General features: G+C 45.4%; 1 protein-coding gene across 4 annotated transcripts in view; it reads left to right on the top strand.

Moving 5' to 3' along the window:
- STRIP1 (striatin interacting protein 1) overlaps positions 1-20,407 on the top strand; it is a 722,689-nt gene that overhangs the window by 556,633 nt on the left and 145,649 nt on the right. For all 4 annotated transcript variants that reach the window (XM_077467363.1, XM_077467360.1, XM_077467361.1 and 1 more), the window contains 2 exons: positions 4,304-4,375; positions 6,200-6,274. In XM_077467363.1, the coding sequence (XP_077323489.1) occupies positions 4,304-4,375; positions 6,200-6,274 (147 nt within the window). The remainder of the gene's footprint in view (positions 1-4,303; positions 4,376-6,199; positions 6,275-20,407) is intronic.

The following is a 20,407-nucleotide window of genomic DNA, read 5'->3' as shown; positions in this document are numbered from 1 at the left end:
TGTCTGCTCGACACGCTGATCGGGCAGGCAGACAGCGATGACTCGAGTATAAGCCGAGGGGGGCACTTTCAGCCTCAAAAAAGAGGCTGAAAATCTCGGCTTATACTCGAGTATATACGGTATATGGATTTATAGATGGGGTTTGAACTGGTTGAATGTTTTAGCTGTTTGTGATGCTTAATGGTTATTTTATTTCGAATTTAAATTTTTTTTTTAATCGATTGGTGCAGCTCTTTCAATTGTCTTATCTATAGTAAAGCCTAGTACTCACAGGCTGAATATCCGCCAGCATTTGGCCCGTTATCGGCAGCCATTCTGACAGAAGCCGGACACTCAGCCGGCTGCTATCGAAGGCTCATGGCCAATAAAGGTTTTCCCAACGACTCCTAGTCAGCGCTCTCAGACAATGGCTTAGAGCGCTGACCAAAGTGTTCTGTCGGGGGGGTGGGGGGCATCCTCCTGTCAGAACACAATAGCTCAGCAGGGGAGTTTACAGTACTAACATCGGATTGTTAGTGCAGTGGCTGAGCTGGGTTGAACGGAAAAAAAACAGTAGTGTGTACAAGGATTTAGGCTTGCAAGACTTGTGTTAAATTTCTGATGCCAGATATCTTCTCTGTCCTATTGAGAGCATTTTATGAGTTCAATTTATTCTTGCCTGCTTATCACTGTAAACCTTTTCTTACTGCTGTATATGATTACTTCCATTTTCTAGGTCCTCTAGGTGATACATTATCAGACTTTTTTCTTATCCTCTGGAATAACTAGTGGAATCCCTGGGAGTTATGGCTATACAGTGGTGTGAAAAAGTGTTTGCCCCCTTCCTCATTTCCTGTTCCTTTGCATGTTTGTCACACTTAAGTGTTTCGGAACATCAAACCAATTTAAACAATAGTCAAGGACAACACAAGTAAACACAAAATGCAATTTGTAAATGAAGGTGTTTATTATTAAAAAATCCAAAGGTGAAAAAAAATCCAAACCATCATGGCCCTGTGTGAAAAAGTGATTGCCCCCTAAACCTAATAACTGGTTGGGCCACCCTTAGCAGCAACAACTGCAACCAAGCGTTTGCGATAACGTGCAATGAGGCTTTTACAGCGTCCTGGAGGAATTCTGGCCCACTCATCTTTGCAGAATTGTCCTAATTCAGTTACATTAGAGGGTTTTCGAGCATGAACGGCCTTTTTAAGGTCATACCACAACATCTCAATAGGATTCAGGTCAGGACTTTGGCTAGGCCACTCCAAAGTCTTCATTTTGTTTTTCTTCAGCCATTCGGTGGTAGACTTGCTGGTGTGTTTAGGATCATTGTCCTGCTGCAGAACCCAAGTTCGTTTCAGCTTGAGTACACGAACAGATGGTCGGACATTCTCCTTCAGGATCTCTTGGTAGACAGCAGATTTCATAGTTCCTTTTATCACGGCAAGTCTTCCAGGTCCTGAAGCAGCAAAACAGCCCCAGACCATCACACTACCACCACCATATTTTACTGTTGGTATAATGTTCTTTTTATGAAATGCAGTGTTCCTTCTACGCCAGATATACTTGGACACACACCTTCCAAAGAGTTCCACTTTTGTCTCATCGGTCCACAGAATGTTGTCCCAAAAGTCTTGGGGATCATCAAGATGTGTTGTGGAGAAATTGAGACGAGCTTTGATATTCTTTTTGCTCAGCAGTGGTTTTCTCCTTGGAACTCTGCCATGCAGGCCATTTTTGCCCAGTCTTTTCCTGATGGTGGAGGCATGAACGCTGACCTTAACTGAGGCAACTGAGGCATGCAGTTCCTTGGACGTTGTTGTGGGGTCTTTTGTGACCTCTTGGATGAGTCGTCGCTGCGCTCTTGGGGCGGCCGGCCACTCTTGGGAAGGTTCACCACTGTTCTATGTCTTCGCCATTTGTGGATAATGGCTCTCACTGTGGTTCGCTGGATTCCCAAAGCTTTGGAAATGGCTTTATAACCCTTTCCAGACTGATAGATCTCAATTACTTTCTTTCTCAATTGTTCCTGAATTTCTTTGGGTCTCGGCATGATGTGTAGCTTTTAAGGATCTTCTGGTGGACCTTACTGTGTCAAGCAGCTCCTATTTAAGTGATGCCTTGATTGTGAACAGGTGTGGCAATAATCAGGCCTGGGTGTGGCTAGAGAAATTGAACTCAGGTGTGGACAACCACAGTTATAGTATGTTTTAACAAGGGGGGCAATCACTTTTTCACACAGGGCCATGATGGTTTGGATTTTTTTTCACCTTTAATAATAAACAACTTCATTTACAAATTGCATTTTGTGTTTACTTGTGTTGTCCTTGACTATTGTTTAAATTGGTTTGATGTTCCGAAACACTTAAGTGTGACAAACATGCAAAGGAACAGGAAATGAGGAAGGGGGCAAACACTTTTTCACACCACTGTATCCTAAGCACCTAAATTCTGTTATCTAATAGCTGACAGCTGCTGCCTTCTATACCCCCCAAAGGCTGTACCCTACACACCATTAGGGGTATTCTTTTCTGACATATTTTGGCCAGGTTCTAACATCTCTTCAGACACCAAAAATGTTTGATAAATAACACATTGAGGATTGAAGATAGCCTTTTCTGTATCTGAACATTATCTGTTGTCCCAAATTGGGGGTCTTTTTCACTTACACAAATTCCCTTACAGACATCAAGGGGTGCTTCATTATCTTGGGTGACAGGTTCCTAAACCCTTCCACTCAAGGTGGTTTTGTTACACAATCTGGAACCCAGCCACCCCCTTTTGCCATGATATGACCAATTCGCTAATAGCCAGTTCCAGGATAAGGTGTTTAATTTGCTGTCCCTTGCCTAGGTCTAGACCTAAGTATGGGATATACTATTGTCCAATTGCTTTAGAATGTTTTCAACCCCCCCTACTCCTGGGATTCATGGCTGATTCCCCCTCTTCTCCACCCATGGTCCCTAGCATCCTTAAGTCTTACCAACCATACTCTGCCTTCCTTCACCTTCTAGACTATGGAGGAGTGACAAAATTCCAAATGGTGTTGCCACATGAATATTCACTGTCCTTATGTGGGATTCTTCGCCTTGCAGTCCCATTGGGCATAACATAATTTTTCTACTTTAGGAAGACAGCCCCCATAAAGGCTAATAAAAAGATCTAATCCAGAGTTCCTTGTTTGTCTTTCATACTCTGTTTATCTTGCCCTGGCCATATTTCTGTCTCCTTAGAATTCTTTGCCTTCTCCCAGCACCTGCTCTCCCTGTGCAACCTTTATCTACACATGACTTATCCATGTCACCTGCTGAAACTCCTACAGCATTGCGTGTTTATCCCGAGCTATCCTTGCCTATGGAGAAATTCCTCTGGGGAGAACCCTCATAAGATTACATAACATTTTCATACCTTCATTAGACTTCTCTTCCACCTGGGGACAGAATAGCCTGGAGGCCATTTTTCTTGTTTACTTCCGTAATGTTTCTTGGCTTCCCTTGAAATGTCCTTCATTCCCTACTAGATGGCATGGCATTTCACCATAATCCCTCTAAGGCTGGATTCCCACCTATGCATTTTTAGTGCTTTTTGCATTTTGCAGATTTGTACGACAGTCCATCTACCATGGTTTCCTATGGAACACGTTCTGTTGTGCAAATCTGCAAAATGCAAAAAGCACAAAAAATGCATAGGTGTGAGTCCAGCCTAAGGGTCTGGTGTAAGGTAGATGACTATGACTTTCACCATGTTTCCATTGCACCTTAGAGCCACTGGCCTAATCTCTGTTGGCCTTCTTGTTTTCTTCCTGTGGGTCTGTTGCAGACGTTTTGTAGCCATTTTGTTTCTGGCGCTTAAAAATAGCTTTGTATATCACTGTAAGCATACAGTCTACTTGCTTAACAGCTGTTCTGATGACATACTGATCATATATTGTTTGTAGTGAGTAAGACGACTTCTAGACATGCATTCTGAATATGGCATGGCCATTGTGTATGCTGCAAAAGCAAGACTCAGAGGGTGTGTATGTAATATGCACACAAATTACAAAACTACAAAAAGGAAGCAAGTTTTTTTTTTTAAAGCATTAGGCAATATTGATGATTCTCCTTTACATGTAGATCTAAAAAATGTACTAAGAGTCTCTATTTATGTAAATGGTGCATTCAGGCATCGCCTATTATTTTGCAATGAAATTCACCACTGATAACACTGCTGATAGACTATTTCTTTCAGCAGCTGTTGCAGCATTTAATAAACTTTTGTTTTATTGTATGGATTTTTTTCTAGAAATTGAGTTATAACTGATATATTCCCTCTTCAACAGCACAAATATACATCAATTGCAGAGGTTCAAGTTCGCCAAGAGGAGGAATTCTTGAAGTGTCCACTATCAGGGGTATGTAAGATTTTAGGAAGGAGAACATTTGGTATAGTTTAACCACTTGAGTACCTGCCTGTATATACCCCTTTATTACCAGGCCAATCAATAAATTGTATATCATTTTCTGGAGAGACCACTTTTTGGTGGTCTATAATGACTGTGTTTTTATTTGTTTTTATTTTTTACTATATAAAGGGAAAAAACAAAAATATATAAATCGCTTTAAAAAAACAAAAAAAAACAATTGCACAATCATTGTTGATCAGTGGCACTTTAAATTCCCCCACCTTTATGTTTGATTTGCTGCAGTCTTCCGTCCTGCTAGGTTTACAAACATTTAGCTCTCTCCTTCCTCCATTGTAAGCCATCTTAATGTTTGTAAACACTAGCAGTGATTACACTTGTAATGGCTGTGATTGGTGCACAGCAATCACAAGGTACAGAGCCACTGACTGCCTGGAGAGGTGGACCTCTCCCTCAATTTTTACAATTACGTGGTATTGAGGTGCTTAAAGTATTTGTAAACCCTAACAATGAATTTTAATGGTTTGCTCTGCTTTTGATCTACTAATTATTGAATTTGTTTTGTTATGTCAAAACATGTGAAAACATGAAAAAATTGTGTAAGATAATAGTTTTTGTTGTGCTCTTTGCATCTACTGGTTGTTTTCAGTTAGCATTGTTCTTCAAACACCCCAAACTATCCACGTTCAGTGTCCTATTCTAAAGCCTCTTGTTGGCAGGGGATTGTCTGACAGACTGTTGTCCTAAAATTTTACCATTAGTTTGCTTCTTTTGGCAATTGTTGTCTAACTGTCGGCCAACAAATGTTGGATGGCAGGCTAGTAAATTTTTGTCGGACAACGGTTTGACGTCAGATTTTCGTATGGTCAGTACACAAATCCGTCACACAAGTCAAAAGTATAAACACGCATGCTCAGAATCAATACTCTCCCAACATGAAATTAGTAGAAGGGGCCCAAAGGGTGGCTCTCAAGAGCTCAAATTCCTGGTAGTACGTCACTGCTTTCGGGTTTGTGGCACAACTGTGTACCGTTAGTATGCAAGACGATCCTTGCACATGGCCTTAGAACAAAAATGAGATGCTCAGTTGGCCAACAATCATACTGTGTGTACGAGGCTTTAGACTCTGACTTCCTCTATACCTGAATACAAGATATGTAAACAGACAAAAAATGGTCCAATGTCTCTTAAAATTGTCATCCTAAAATAAGGATGTGCTTAACTCTATTCAACAAATATAAAAGAAAATAAGTACATATAATAATTCATTCACATTAAAGTGTTAAGTGCAATAATTAACAAATAAATTGCTCTTAGGACAAAACAATGGAGTGCAAAAAAGGCCATTCAGAATCATCCCTCTGTTGCTTTAGAGTTTACTAAAAATGACAACATCTCTCAGTAATGATATAAAGAGACCGTGCACCATGCATTTTTTCATCAGTTAACATTGTTGACAATTCTCTTTGTTGATTGAATAACACATCCCCCTATGTTATTAAGAGGAAAGGAGGACATATTCCCTAGTTCTAAACACTTGTTCTTAGGTGACAGTGCTGATCCTCCATGGATACAGTACGATGAGTGCGTGTTGTTACCGGAGGTGTGTTGCTAGTAGGACCATAAGGGGAAAATAAAGGAAAGCAAGCCCGAAAAATAAAATAAATGCTTCCACCACACCTGCAGACTGGTAATTTGCAATATAGACATTTATTTATTTAAAATATAAACAAATTATGTTCCTTAATTTCAAAAATGGGCTTTGATGTGCTGTGGAAAAACTTTTTTTCACTTCGATTTTCTATTTAACATTAGGGTGAAGAAGATGTTGAACAAATGCCTGTAGAGATCTTATATCAGGGACTTCTCCCTAGCCTGCCTCAGTATATGGTAAGCAAAACTTGCCCTGTTGATAATTTTTCAGTTGTAAATCACACATGTACTACAAGTAAAGGGGATGCAAGATCAGAGAGACTTTTAACTGTTTAGAAGAAAACTTTGTATGTAGGAATTTTATGAACACACAGTATGGTCAGACTTTATACTTAAAAACCTTGATGGACAATGGTATGTTATCAGCAGTGTGTGGCAGTTACTGTTTTTTCAATGGCCCAACAAAGCCAGTTCTTTCTCCACACATTATAGGTGCACCATCATTGGTAAGCCCCACTAACTTTTAACAGGGTAATTTCATTTTGTTTATGGATTCCTCCACCGCATTAAAGCTGTCACTCCCAGTTGTCCCGTGCATGGCGACCACATCCAAGAGCTCCTCACTGACAGACAATTCTTCTTTAACACCGCTTACAAAAATGGCTAGATGAGCTGTATAACTATTGTCAGTGCTTTCATCAACAGCTATTGATGACGTCAGATAACTGTGCTTCTTCAGCCAGCTTTGTTAGATTACCTGTTAGGTCCCTGAATCTGTGATAGTGTTTCTTGACAAGCTGATATTGTCTCTGCTCAGGGCACACCTGTTCACATACCTTCAGCATACACTGCTTTACAATTGCATGTTCTGAAAAGCACTTTGAATCTTGGCAATTTCTTCAGCCACAAGAAAGTTGGCTTTCAATGCAGCAGCATTTTTTGCTGTAATTTTTGCGAAAATATTCATTTGAGAATGCAGGCTGCCATTTAATTCTTTAACCTTTTGTTATTATTGTTGCTAAGATTAGCATTTTTGGCTCCGTGTTTGGTCTCAAATTGCTGATGTATATTGTATTCCTTCATCACTGCCTTGTAGCAAATAAAACATACCGGCTTGTCTCCAAGCACATATTCACTTTCCCATCGCTCATTAACCACTTCCCGCCCGGCCTATAGCAGAATGGGAAGTGGTTCTATTATCCTTACTGGGCGCCATATGATGTCCAGCAGGCTAAGATGCCAGCGTGTGCCTATGGGGGTGCGCAGCGCGACAATCGCAAGTGCGGCGTGTCAGTCAGACCAGACACCCCGCTTCTCCGATCGTGATAAGCTGTGACCAATCACAGCATGAACCAGAAAGTGCGGGTAAACGGCATTACTCGGTTCGCACTGACAGGGATAGCCAATCGGTGGCTCTCTGTCGGGGGGGGTTCTGTGCTGATAATCAGCACATTGATTATCAGCACAGCCCCCTCAGATGTGCAAAAAACACTACCAATCGGTGCCAAGCATTCCCCCAATAAAAAAGCCTTAGAGTGCCCACCACAGTGCCAACCAGTGCCCAGCAGTAACACCTGTCAGTAACACATCAGTACCTCATCATCAGTGCTGCTCATCAGTGTTGCATATCAGTGTCCATCAATTCTACATATCAGTGCCTCCTCATCCATGCCCATCAGTACCAACTCATCAGTGCCCATCATCGCCGCCTCATCAGTTCCCATCACTGTCACCTCATTAGTGCATGTCAGTGAGGGGGAAAACAACATTTTATAACAAAAACTAAGAAACCTTTATTTTTTTTAAATGTTGGCTTTTTTAGTTTAATCACCTCTGCAGTTTTTATTTTTTGATAAACAAATACCACCAAAAGAAATCTCTTTCTGTGGTAAGAAAATTATAAAAATTTTGTTTGTGTATAGTGTTACATGGCTGCGCAATTGTCATTCAAAGTGTGACAGCGCTGAAAGCTGAAAATTGTCCTGGCCAGGAACGGGCGAAAGTGCCTGGTATTGAAGTGGTTAAATTCCCTTCCCTCTGCATGAACTTTCCTTTCTTGGACATTTTGAGGTTATTTGATTGCAGTTTATGGTCCTTATACTGACCAATTCCATGTCACTTTACAGAGGCATATCTTAAGTTTACTGCTCCACCTGCCATGGTATGTAACCATTGCAGTGCTGTGAAGTGCCAGTGCAGAACATCATGGAACCCACTCATACTCCTGTAGCAGATGATACAAGTCTAAAAAGGAAGGTTGCACACCGCTGGCATCATCCACAAATAACTTTATTGGAGACTACTCAGACAGAAAATGGTTCTGTCATGGTGTTCTGTCTTAGCAGTCTTCAATAAAGTTTCTTGTGGATGATACCAGTGGTGTGCGAACTCCCTTCTCAACTGGCATGCAATGTTCTCATGATTATAAGTGGATGTTCAGAGCACCCCACCCCCCTTGACATCACATGTCAAGAGCTCCCCTCCCCACCACCATCAGAAGTCAAGTAGGTACATGCAGAGTTCAGGAGTGTGTTATGTACAGAGTGCTATGTTCAGGAGTACGCTACGTACAAAGTGCAGGATTCAGGAGTGCATTACATACGGAGTGCAGGGTTCGGGAGTTGCATTACGCATAGAGTGCAGTGTTCAGGAGTTGCGTTACGCATAGAGTGCAGTGTTCAGGAGTTGCGTTACGCACAGAGTGCAGTGTTCAGGAGTTGCGTTACGCACAGAGTGCAGTGTTCAGGAGTTGCGTTACGCACAGAGTGCAGTGTTCAGGAGTTGCGTTACGCACAGAGTGCAGTGTTCAGGAGTTGCGTTACGCACAGAGTGCAGTGTTCAGGAGTTGCGTTACGCACAGAGTGCAGTGTTCAGGAGTTGCGTTACGCACAGAGTGCAGTGTTCAGGAGTTGCGTTACGCACAGAGTGCAGTGTTCAGGAGTTGCGTTACGCACAGAGTGCAGTGTTCAGGAGTTGCATTACGCACAGAGTGCAGTGTTCAGGAGTTGCATTATGCACAGAGTGCAGGGCTCAGGAGTGCTCTAGGTACAGCGTGCCGGGTTCAGGAGTGCGCTAGGGACAGTGCCGGGTTGAGCAACATCTAATTTCCATCCCTCATCCAGAGTTTCCGACATCGGCACCCACCACTCTGCCCCAATCCCCCACATTTGCACACATTTGCCTCCACAGCCCTCAAACCCCCCCTCCCCCTTTCCCAAAGCAAACCTCACATCTCTACTCTCTCCTACCTGGCCCAGCTCTAGTACCTCCCTATGTAGGCAGCTCCCTCCCTGTGTATTGGGCTCTGATTAGCGCCTTCCAATGTAGGCAGATCAGTTGCAGAACCAGTGAGTTTAGTTCTGCCCTAGTATAATATGTTTTATTTCACCATAAAAAAAAAATCATCAAAAGCAATTGCACGCACTTGTAAGAGGTATGTTGTAAGTGCTTTTAAAGCACTGCCTCTCTTTATGGCCATTATTGGGTTCAGCAAGTCCTCAAAATACCCGCTCTTGAGATGAAGCCTGCTGGATGGAGAACACAGCCACCGGAGCTGTCAGGTACCTCAACTGCTTGCAGATTATGCAGGACCTACTATGCAGGCACCCAGCTACACAAACAGCCAGCGCCACTGGGGAGACTTGAGGAGAGAGCAGGAAGCCTGTTGCTAAGGAGACCATGACTGCGGAAAGCTGATGATGTGAACAGGAGGTGGTGGCTGGCCATGGCACCTGCGTGGGCCACATTACAAATACCGGTGGTCCAGATTCAGTCCACGGGCCTTGTGTTTTCCACCTGTGGCTTAGATAGTCATAGTATTGTATAAGTTTATAGTTACTCAAGCGCAGTGAAATTAGGGGTAGAAAAGCTGAAAGAAATGTGCTCACTCTTTATAGGTGCACCTGGGACCAACAACTAGAACAGGGCAAATTGTCACCCTGCTCTGCTATTATTGAACATCTAGATATATGAACACAGAGCAGGTGAACTGTAAGAACACAATTTACTATCCCACCAACAAAAATACACAGGGTTTGTAGAGACCTCAACAATAAGGATCTTCTGGATTTCCCTACCATGCAGGACAACATCTTGGAACACAGTAATTAGACACAGTAATTGTCAGAGGCTTCATACCACGTTCGAAGTTGCGGTGTGTCAGACAGACACACAGTACCTCTGATCTCTGTGCCCCCCTGATCTCATTATATGAAGTCCAATCAGGATAACTAAACCACTTTGCCGCCGTCTTTTTGCTATACGGCAGGCAGCAAGTGGTAAAACACTTAACTCAGTGAAAAAGTCTAAAAACCACCCTCGGTACAGCAAGATATCACTTAATTCCAGTTCTAAGACTTCCGGCTTTAACTAGCATATCCTTCAGTTAATAGCTCAGCTCGACATGTTTTGCGGGGAGCCGCTTCTTTGGGTGCTAAGTCACCTAGAAGCACTACATATAGATACAAAGAATATATTTATTTAATATACAAAATATATCGAATCTGTGAATATATCATGTCATATCATTTCAGGGTGGCACAGTGGTGTAGTGGTTAGCACTCTCGCCTAGCAGTAAAAAGTGTCGCTGGTTCGAGTCCCAACCACGACACTACCTGCCTGGAGTTTGCATGTTCTCCCTGTCCCTGCGTGGGTTTCCTCCGGGTACTCCGGTTTGCTCCCATACTCCAAAGACATGCAGGTAGGTTAATTGGCTTCTGTCCAAAATTGGCCCACGTATATGAATGGGGACCTTGGATTGTGGGCTCCTTGAGGGTAGGGACCGATGTGAGTGTGCAATGTACAGGGTCAGTCACCCAGGTGAACTTGATGGACTGGTGTGTTTATTCAACCTTACTAACTATGTAACTATGTTATAATTACTGAAAAATCTGATGCAAGGAGGCAAAGCAAGACTAATGAGCAAAAGAGTACATTATCATAAAGATAAGCACTTATGAAATGTGATTGGAAAGAGCCTTACTTGGAAAAAGTATTAAATATTGTAGTCCAACTGAGAAGTACAATACATGTCCAAATCATAATGAAATGGTGGGTAATAATTGCTCCATGCCATAATTAACCATACAGGGCCATCTAGGTTCTAAAAAAAGGATAGATCAATACCATATTCATTTTATTCACTTTACTTGTAGCCAAGAAGACAACCCATTGCTTACTGATGCTATAGAAAGGGTTTGTACGAGTACCTCATTTGGACCATGATAGACAATAGAATTAAGTCTTTCCATTCACAATATTTCTTTTTGTAGTATCCCTTTGTCCCAATTGCCTCCTCTTGGATCTTCCTGCACTCTTTCTAATACGATAAAATTGACCAAAGATACATCAAGTCTATGCTATAGATCGAGATGTCTAGTTACTGGTATAACCATTTTAGCGTTATTTGAGTTATATGTATAAACATTTATTCGATATTTAAGTAGGCATATTGTCTTACCTATGTAGTAGGCCCCACATATACATTGAATTAAATAGATGACACGCTGAGTACCACAGTTAACATTACATTTGGGGGTGTAGTGTCCCCCCTTAGGTAAAAGTATTTTAGTACCCATTAGGACTCAGGGGCATCGAGAACATTGTCTACACTGATAAATACCTTAGGGTTCATCTTGATGGATGGAACAGCGGACTGTCATTTACATATTTGGATAAAATGTTATCTTCAGAAAGAAAATGTTAGCTAAGCAGTGAACGCAATACTACATGTCCTGAATATCTAGTAATAAATTTGACCATCACGTTCTTGGTATTGGATTTATAATTCTGATATAGAAGTGTCGATTGTGATTGTTGTAAAACCTTGTTATAGGCCCTGCGTATTAATTATTTACAATATCCATGCTTTAGGAGCTATTTGCGTAACTGTACAGTTTAAAATCCTCAAGGTATATGTACAGTTACATTGTCATCTAATGTACTGTGCACATGGAATGCTCCAAATAAGTGCTGGTAGATGCACACTACTGGCGTGGCGTGTATTCCCTGATATGGGTTTACGATAGTCGTGGCAAGACAGTAATTTTCATCTTTAACCACTTGCCGCCCGCCCTATAACAAAATGACAGTGGCAAAGTGGTTTCAAAATCCTGACCGGACGTCATGATCTTTGTTGTGAGGTGCCAGACTGACACCCTGCAACTACGATCTTGGTAAAGAGTCTCCGACGGAGACTATTTACCACGTGATCAGCCGTATCCAATCACGGCTGATCACAGTGTAAATAGGAAGAGCCGGTGATCGGCTTTTCCTCACTCGCATCTGTCAGACGCGAGTAGAGGAGAGCCGAATATCAGCGCAGCTCCCCCCCCCCCCCGAGGATGCCCACACTGGACCACCAGGGACGCTGCCAGACCACCAGGGATGCCCAGGACAAGGTATGCCACCCTAGACCAACATGGATTCCAGTCAGTGCCACAATGGATGCCAATCAGTGCCCATAATGGATGCCAATCAGTGCCCACAATGGGCATCACTGATTGACATGCATTATTGTTTGGCACTGGCATCCATTAGTACAGTATATTATAATACAATGCCACCTATCAGTTCCTATCTGTGCCGCCTATCAGTTCCCATCTGTGCCGCCTATCAGTGCCCATCCGTGCCACCTATCAGTGCCTATACATGCCCATCTATGCCACCTACCCATGCCCACCTGTGCCGCCTATCCATGCCGCCCATCCATGCCAATCTGTGCCAGCTATCAGTGCCAATTTGTGCCACCTATCAGTGCCCATCCGTGTCGCCCATCAGTGCCACCCATCAGTGCCGCCTATCAGTGCCACATATCAGTGTCCATCAATGCCACCTCATCAGTGCCACTTCATTGGTGCCGCCTTATCATTGCCCATCAGTGTAACCCCATCAGTGCCCATCAGTGTAGGAGAAAACTTACTTATTTACAAAGTTTTGAAACTGAAACAAAAAAAACAATTTTTTTTTCAAAATTTTGGGTATTTTCTTATTTGTTTAGCAAAAAATAAAAACCGCAGAGGTGATCAAATACCACAAAAAGAAAGCTCTATTTGTGGGGAAAAAAATGATAAAAATTCATTGGGTACAGTGTAGCATGACCGCCAAAGGCACACATATACAGCAAGATCTACAGTTTGACACGCATTGTACAAGTTACATCTATGCGAGTTGGCATTTTTATGAATTAAAGCACTTTTTAATACTACTAGAGATGGGCCCAATGTTTGAGTTGAACACGGTGTTCACGAATATATGGGGCACTTGCGGGGAGTTTGCCCGCCGCGATGCAACCCATAATGCACTGCAAAATTGCAGTGCATTGAAGGCTCCCGATTGGCCACCTGAATATATTTCTAATAGATGGATCTCTTACCAAATTTTAAATCCACCTTCCCACTACATATATGGATGAATCAGGTGAATATATGGATAGAGAATGAAGCCAAACAGATCCCTGCGTTTGGCAAGCATTGATCATCATTCAGTAGCTGAACTGTGCATGGCAGAGTGTGAATGGTCGCACGTTTGTGGAAATCTCAGTTCATGCCTGTCCAAGAGGTAACTAAATGGAGTGAATTTAACAGAGGGTCAAGGCGATCACACATACAGTCAGCCCCTATTTACCACATCTTCGCTAGACATTAACTGTGCAGTCAAATGGTTAACATCATGCCGACCTGTATGCTTTGACCAATCAAAGAGCAATGTTCTGTGAGAGCCTTGATTGGCCATAAACAGGGTGCCTTTGACCAATCATGGCTCAGAGGCTAAGTTCACACTATATAAGTCTTCTTACACGGCGGCCATGTATATTGTGTATAAATGGAGATTAGTCAGGTTAGTTAGGGAATTGAGCGTGCTGTCAGTGTAGAATATATAGTACAGTGCAGTCAGTGTAGAATATATAATGCAGTGTAGTGTAACACAGTGCAGAGTATATAGTGCAGTCAGTGTAGTGTATATGTTATGTACCTGGGATGTGAGCCTGACGTGCAGAGGAAGGCCTCTCATACAACTCTGGCTCGCGGACAACTGGTAGTGATACAGCAGCCACAGGAGCATGGTGGGGTATGAGTGCCTGTAAACAGGCCAATAGTCCCTGTAGTAGCGGTGATCAGCAGGCAGGTAGTGGATGAGCTTACACAATGTTTGACTGGTAGCAGGCTGGGATGAACCACAGAGCAGTACCAGATGCAGGCTTGCAGGGCTGGGAGCTGAAGCAGGCTGGATGAGCGAGATGCAGGGTCAGACAGGCCGGGTCGGTAATAATCAGGCATAGACGGTAGGCAGAAGAGAGGTCAGGTCACAAGCCGAGTAGTACCGGAAGATCAGCAGACAGAATCAGCAGGTAGGATCAGAGTCAAAGGGAAGCTGGGATCAGAACAGGCAGCAGGCAATCACAGGTAACGACAAGCTGGATCAGATTCAGAGGTCACACAGGAAACAGGATACAACACAGAAGCTGCAGACCAAACAGCAATGAACCTCTGTAGGAGCCCTGTTTAAATAGCCCGCCTGACTTCAGTATAAGTGACAGGTGTGTGTCTTAAAGTGCTAGTACCCATACGAGCACGCCTTGATCTTACATGGAAAGCTTGTCTTCCCTGACATTGCCCCCGCCCTACGGGCAACCTCCGGATGCCCAACTGGTTCTTGTTTTGCGGACAAGGCACGGATCAAGTCTGTGGCATGTACATTTCGTGCAGGTTCCCAGGAATTCTCCTCTGGACCATAACCCTTCCACTTGATTAAATATTGTGTCTGACCCCTTCTTTTCCTCCAGTCTAAAACAGCTTCAACCTCAAATTCTTCATCCCCATCAATAATAATAGGTGCGGGAGGACCTGGTCTATGATCCGGAAATGGATCTGACACAACAGGCTTCAGCAAGGATACATGAAACACTGGTTGAATTTTAAGACTAAGGGAAGGTTAATTAAAAAAAAAAACTTCATTAATTTTGCTCCTTACCGGAAATGGTCCTACGAACCTTGGTGCCAGCTTCCTTGAAGGACATAGCATCTTCAAATTCGTTGTTGAAAGCCATAATTGATCTCCTGGTTGCAAGGTCAGTTCCCCCCTTCTTTTCTTGTCAAATGATTTTTTGCTGTCTTCCTGCGCTTTCGCAATGGTTTCCTGTAACAACATATTATTGCAAGAGAAAAAGTCCAGAGTATCCTGGACAGCTGGAACGGAAGATTCTGCGACAAGATTGGGTAAGAAGGTGGGATGGAATCCATAATTAGCAAAGAACAGAGATTGCTTGGTGGCAGAATGGTTGGCATTATTATAGGCACATTCCGCCAGGGGTAATGATACCCAATCGTCCTGGACAAAAGAAGTAAAACAACGGACGTATTGTTCTAGGGTTTGATTAGTCCTCTCCGTCTGCCCATTAGTTTGTGGGTGGTAAGCAGAAGAAAATGATAGTTCAATCTGTAGGATCTTGCACAAGGCCCTCCAGAATCTGGATTTGAACTGGACACCGCGATCAGGCACAATATTTGCAGGGACTCCATGGAGTCTTACAATTTATGTTATAAACACCTGAGCAGTTTCTGAAGCCAATGGTGTACCCTTTAGAGGAATGAAATGAGCCATCTTTGATAAGCGATCTACTACCACAAAGATAGCAGTACATTCTTCAGATGGTGGAAGTTCAACTATAAAATCCATAGCAATCATCTGCCACTGTCTGTCAGGTATAGGCAGAGGTCTGAGTAATTCCCAAGGGCGAGGAGATTGCTTCTAAACGCAGCAGCTCTCGATGGTTGGTGGAGGAGATGGTCAGCATCGGTGGGGTCTCCTTGGTTACCAGTCCAGATTTAATGCGAGGCCCATTGGCCAGAAATACCGTGACTCCCTGTCCTCTGGTTTGTAGAGGAATGTGTTGCTGAGCTGCGAAGGACTGGTCGATGAAACAGCTATATGCTCCAGAATCAATAATAGCGGTCACTGATACGGTTCTTCCCGACAGCTGGTAGGAAACAGGCAGAGCGATATGAGCTGAGCTGGCAGATAAGGCGGGCAGGGGTGACTGGTTGAGTGAAGAAAGGGAAAGACACTTACGCAGTTTGGCAGGATAGGTATGTACAAAGTGACCAGCTTCTCCACAGTACAGGCAAAGGTTATTTACTCGTTGCCATTCTTCCAGAGTCAATGAAGAACGAATCAGGCCCAATTGCATGGGTTCAGGCGCCTCTGGAGTGGGGAAAGCAGAGTTTCCAGGAGCCGGGTTAGGAGGATCAGGGATCTTGGGTAACATCCAGGCTGGACAGAAGTGCTGTGTGGTTCTTTCAGACCTACGTTCTCGTAGCCAGTGGTCAATCTGAATGGACAGAGTGATTACGACTTCCAGACAGCTTGGCACCCCGACCCGAGGAGCTCATCTTTCAGGCTTTCCGAAAGACCCAGACAAAATTGATGACGCAGGGCTGTGTCATTCCAGCTAGTGTCTGCACTCCAGTATCTAAAGTCAGTGACATAGACCTCGGCCGCTCTATAGCCTTGCTGGAGTGCATGAAGGGCAGCTTCAGCGGTGGTGGTACATTGGGGGTCATCATAAATCAGCGCCATGGCATCAAAGAACATTTTCATTGTGTTTAGTTGTGCGCTGTTCTCTTCTAAAAGTCGGTGGGCCCAAGACTGTGGTTCCCCTTGCAGGAGGGAAATAATGAATCTCACCTTGGTGGTTTCCAGGGAAAAAGTAAGTGGCTGGAGAGCAAAGTAGAGCTGACAGGCATTGCCGAAGGCTCTAAATTTACTCTGATCACCGGAAAACCTCTCAGGATTAGGTACAGGGGGCTCAAGGGGTAACATCATTACTGTATGGCTGAAGTCCCAGCTTGGGTGGTGGATGAGGCAGGATCAGATGCAGAGCTGTAGTTGTTGGAGTGGACAGGGACTGTACCTGCTCTTCCAGACGCACGTATCCTTCCTCCAGCGACTTAACCGCCTGTGTAAGAGCAGCAAGGTGCTGACATATTTCATCCACTGGAGAGGGTCCTCTTACAGGCTCAGATGTGGCTGTTTGGTACTGTTACGTACCTGGGATGTGAGCCTGACGTGCAGAGGAAGGCCTCTTGTACAACTCCAGCTCGCGGACCACTGGTACAGCAGCCACAGGAGCACGGTGCCTGTAAACATTTCAATAATCCATGTAGTAGTGATGATCAGCAGGCAGGTAGTGGATGAGCTCACACGATGCTTGACTGGTGGCAGGCTGGGATGAACCACAGAGCAGTACCAGATGCAGGCTTGCAGGGCTGAGAGCTGAAGCAGGCTCGATGAGCGAGATGCAGGGTCAGACAGCCCGGGTCGGTAATAATCAGGCATAGACGGTAGGCAGAAGAGAGGTCAGGTCACAAGCCGATTAGTACCGGAAGATCAGCAGGCAGGATCAGAGTCAAAGGGAAGCCGGGATCAGAACTTCAAATCAGTTGGGACCAGGCAATCACAGGTAACGACAAGCTGGATCAGATTCAGAGGTCACACAGGAAACAGGATACAACACAGAAGCTGCAGACCAAACAGCATTTAACCTCTGTAGGAGCCCTGTTTAAATAGCCCGCTTGACTTCAGTATTAGTGACAGGTGTGTGTCTTAAAGTGCTAGTACCGGCGTGTCCAAGCGGAGTGAGAGGACGTGTGCCAGAGAGCTCTGCTGCCTCTTTTATCCTGTTGCCTGAAATACTGTGTGGATTGCTGACATTCTGATCGTTGGTGTAGGTGAATGCCTTCCAGACTGCCTGGGCGCGGTAAAGGGGATAAGAAACTTAAATTTCCCCCTGACATACCTCCGGAGACCAGCCCGGTTCCCTCTGGGCCTAGAGACCGGCTGCCACGCTGCAACATGGCGTCCCAAACAGATGCGCGGGAGGGACCCACTGCATCGGCCCCTGGTATTCCCGAAGTCATGGCTGCGATAGCTGCATGTCAGACGGCTGTTACGTCCTGCCAGGCAGCCCTGACCAACAAGATCGAGGAGGTGCAGATGGACGTGGGCCTCCTCCGGCAGGACCTGGACAAAGTCCGCTCCTGGGTGTCGGAGGCCGAGCATCGAGTGGGACTGATGGAGGATGCGGCGGGGTAAAATACGATCGCACTCCGCTCCCTGCAGGCCCAAGTCAAACTGCTGGAGCACAGAGCCAAGGATTCCGAGAATAGGTGCCGCCGGAACAATGTGCGCATCGTGGGCCTGGCGGAAGCCTGGCCCGCAGGGGTCCCCTCCTCGCACTTTCATCTTACGCCTTCTGAATTTCAGGGACCGGGATGAGCTGCTCCGGGCGGCTAGAACGGCGGGGGAACTGACTTACCAGAATAACTGCTTGATGCTGTTTCCTGATTTTTCCCTGGAGACGCAGAAGCTCCTGCGCTCTTTTGATGCGGTGAAGGTGGCTCTGCGGGCGAAAGGTATCAAGTACAGTGTACTCTTCCCTGCCAAGCTCCGTGTGATTGATGGGGAGACTGCTAGATTCTTTATGTCCCCCAAGGAGGCGGCCACGTGGCTGGAAACGATCCCCCCTCGGGGATGAGGATTTACCGAACGCCTATACCAATGTTACCTTGCTCCCTTGGCTGCTGGACTGTGAGTATTAGCTGGACCTTCTTTGATTATGATGTGGATGTACGATCCTGGCTTTGTTGGATGGGAGGGGGCTACCTCTGTGGATGGTCCGTTAAGTACTTTGTTTTGGACGCATGGAGCGGGGGTGGGGGGTATTGTGGGACTCGCACTGGCCTCCTACTGACTCTGTTCGCCTCTAACTTCTGCCCCTGGACTCCTGTATTGGTGGACATTGTGACTGTGTCAGTGGCGAGGCTGGGGACTGCTTCCTCTGCCCGCCAAGGTGGGGGCTGCCCCCCCCCCCTCCTCGAGGCAAACTATATGTGCACTTTTATTCTGGATATGGCTACTCTTCTCCGTGCCAGGAATAGTCCTCCTATCCAGACCTGCAAGGAAGAAGGTACTTTAAGTTTGAGCCCCTGGCTTAGCCCAGGTGAACTTCTCACAACGGTTACACTGTTATGGCAGCATCTCTTGGATCGTATGCTGCTTTGCAAAGACATGTGGGCAGCACTGTTTGTGGGACTCTGACTGTTGCTGCAGCACAGGCGATGCACATTGCTGACTCTTGGGTTCACGCACGCCTCCCAACTATTGGTTGCCTCCGGGCCAGTTTCTAGGGGAAAATGCAGACTTACCTTGGGTGGGATCTGTGGGGTGGGGGGGGGGGGGGGGGGTTGGCCGTTGCTGACCGGGGTTTGCTCACTTCGTGGGCACTAGTATATAATGTTCAAGTTTGTTTTACCCTGATTCGTTTTTATGTTCCTTTAAGGCAAGCTAATATGTTCCACATGGTTGACTGCGGGGTGGTGGGGGTGGTTCGGTACACAAGCAGTTGCCCTTTCAGCTTTCGGGTGTCAAAACAGACCCTGCGGGAAGGTACGTGATCCTTCATGCCCTGCTGGCCAATAGCCCTTGTGTTTTAGTGGGGTTATATCTCCCCCCCCCCCCCGGCGGATGTGGCCTTACGTCATTAGTTGATGCAGTGGGTGATTTCCTACGGGTGGAGGATGTTCTGATAATGGGGGATTTTAATTTGACTCTAACCCCAGATCTGGATAGACTGGGAGCGGTGTCTAGGTGGATGCCCAGCTTGGCTGCCTGGGCTGATAGCTGTGCCCTGACTGATGTCTGGCGCCAGTTTAATCCTGATTCCAAGCAATTTATGTGCCACTCCAATACATTCCGTACCCTGTCCCGCATTGATATGGTGTTCGCTTCTAGCTCCATGCTTCGGCGGGTGTTGGAGGTGGATATCTTGTCCAGGGGGATCTCGGATCATACTCCATTGCTCCTTCGGCTGTCATATGGGCACCCGGGGGAACGGCTATGGAGGCTGTCCAGATACTGGGTGGAGGATGAGGGGGTTCAGGAAGCAATACAGGAAGGGATGTGTCACTTTTGGCTGGAGAATGAGGCTGGCTTGTCCCCCTTGGTTACGTGGGATGCCTTTAAGGCCTGAACTAGAGGGGGGTATATTGCTCGGATTTCGGCTGCTCGTAGGCAGGCCTCCCGCTCATTGGATGAACTAGAATGGGTGGCCAAGGAGAAGGAGGCAGGGTATGTGGCCTGTCCTGGTCAGCTGGCGTATGGGGAATGGCAATTTGCATTGCGCCAGTTGTCCATGTATCGGGTGGAGGGGATGCAGAAGTCACTCCTAGCCACCGCCCAAAAAATTTTTGGTGTACGGGGACAAGAGCGGCCGCCTGATGGCATGGCTGACCAAGGGACAGTTTGCAGTTAACCACATCACCAGGGTGTGGGATTTGGATGGGACGCTGCTGCGGGCCCCGGATGCTGTTAATC

Source organism: Lithobates pipiens, unplaced genomic scaffold (genome assembly GCF_037356315.1).
Source record: "Lithobates pipiens isolate NorthernLeopardFrog02 unplaced genomic scaffold, aLitPip1_a1.2 Scaffold_52, whole genome shotgun sequence".
NCBI classification, from domain to species: Eukaryota; Metazoa; Chordata; class Amphibia; order Anura; family Ranidae; genus Lithobates; species Lithobates pipiens.
This window is presented reverse-complemented; position numbering and strand designations above follow the sequence as displayed.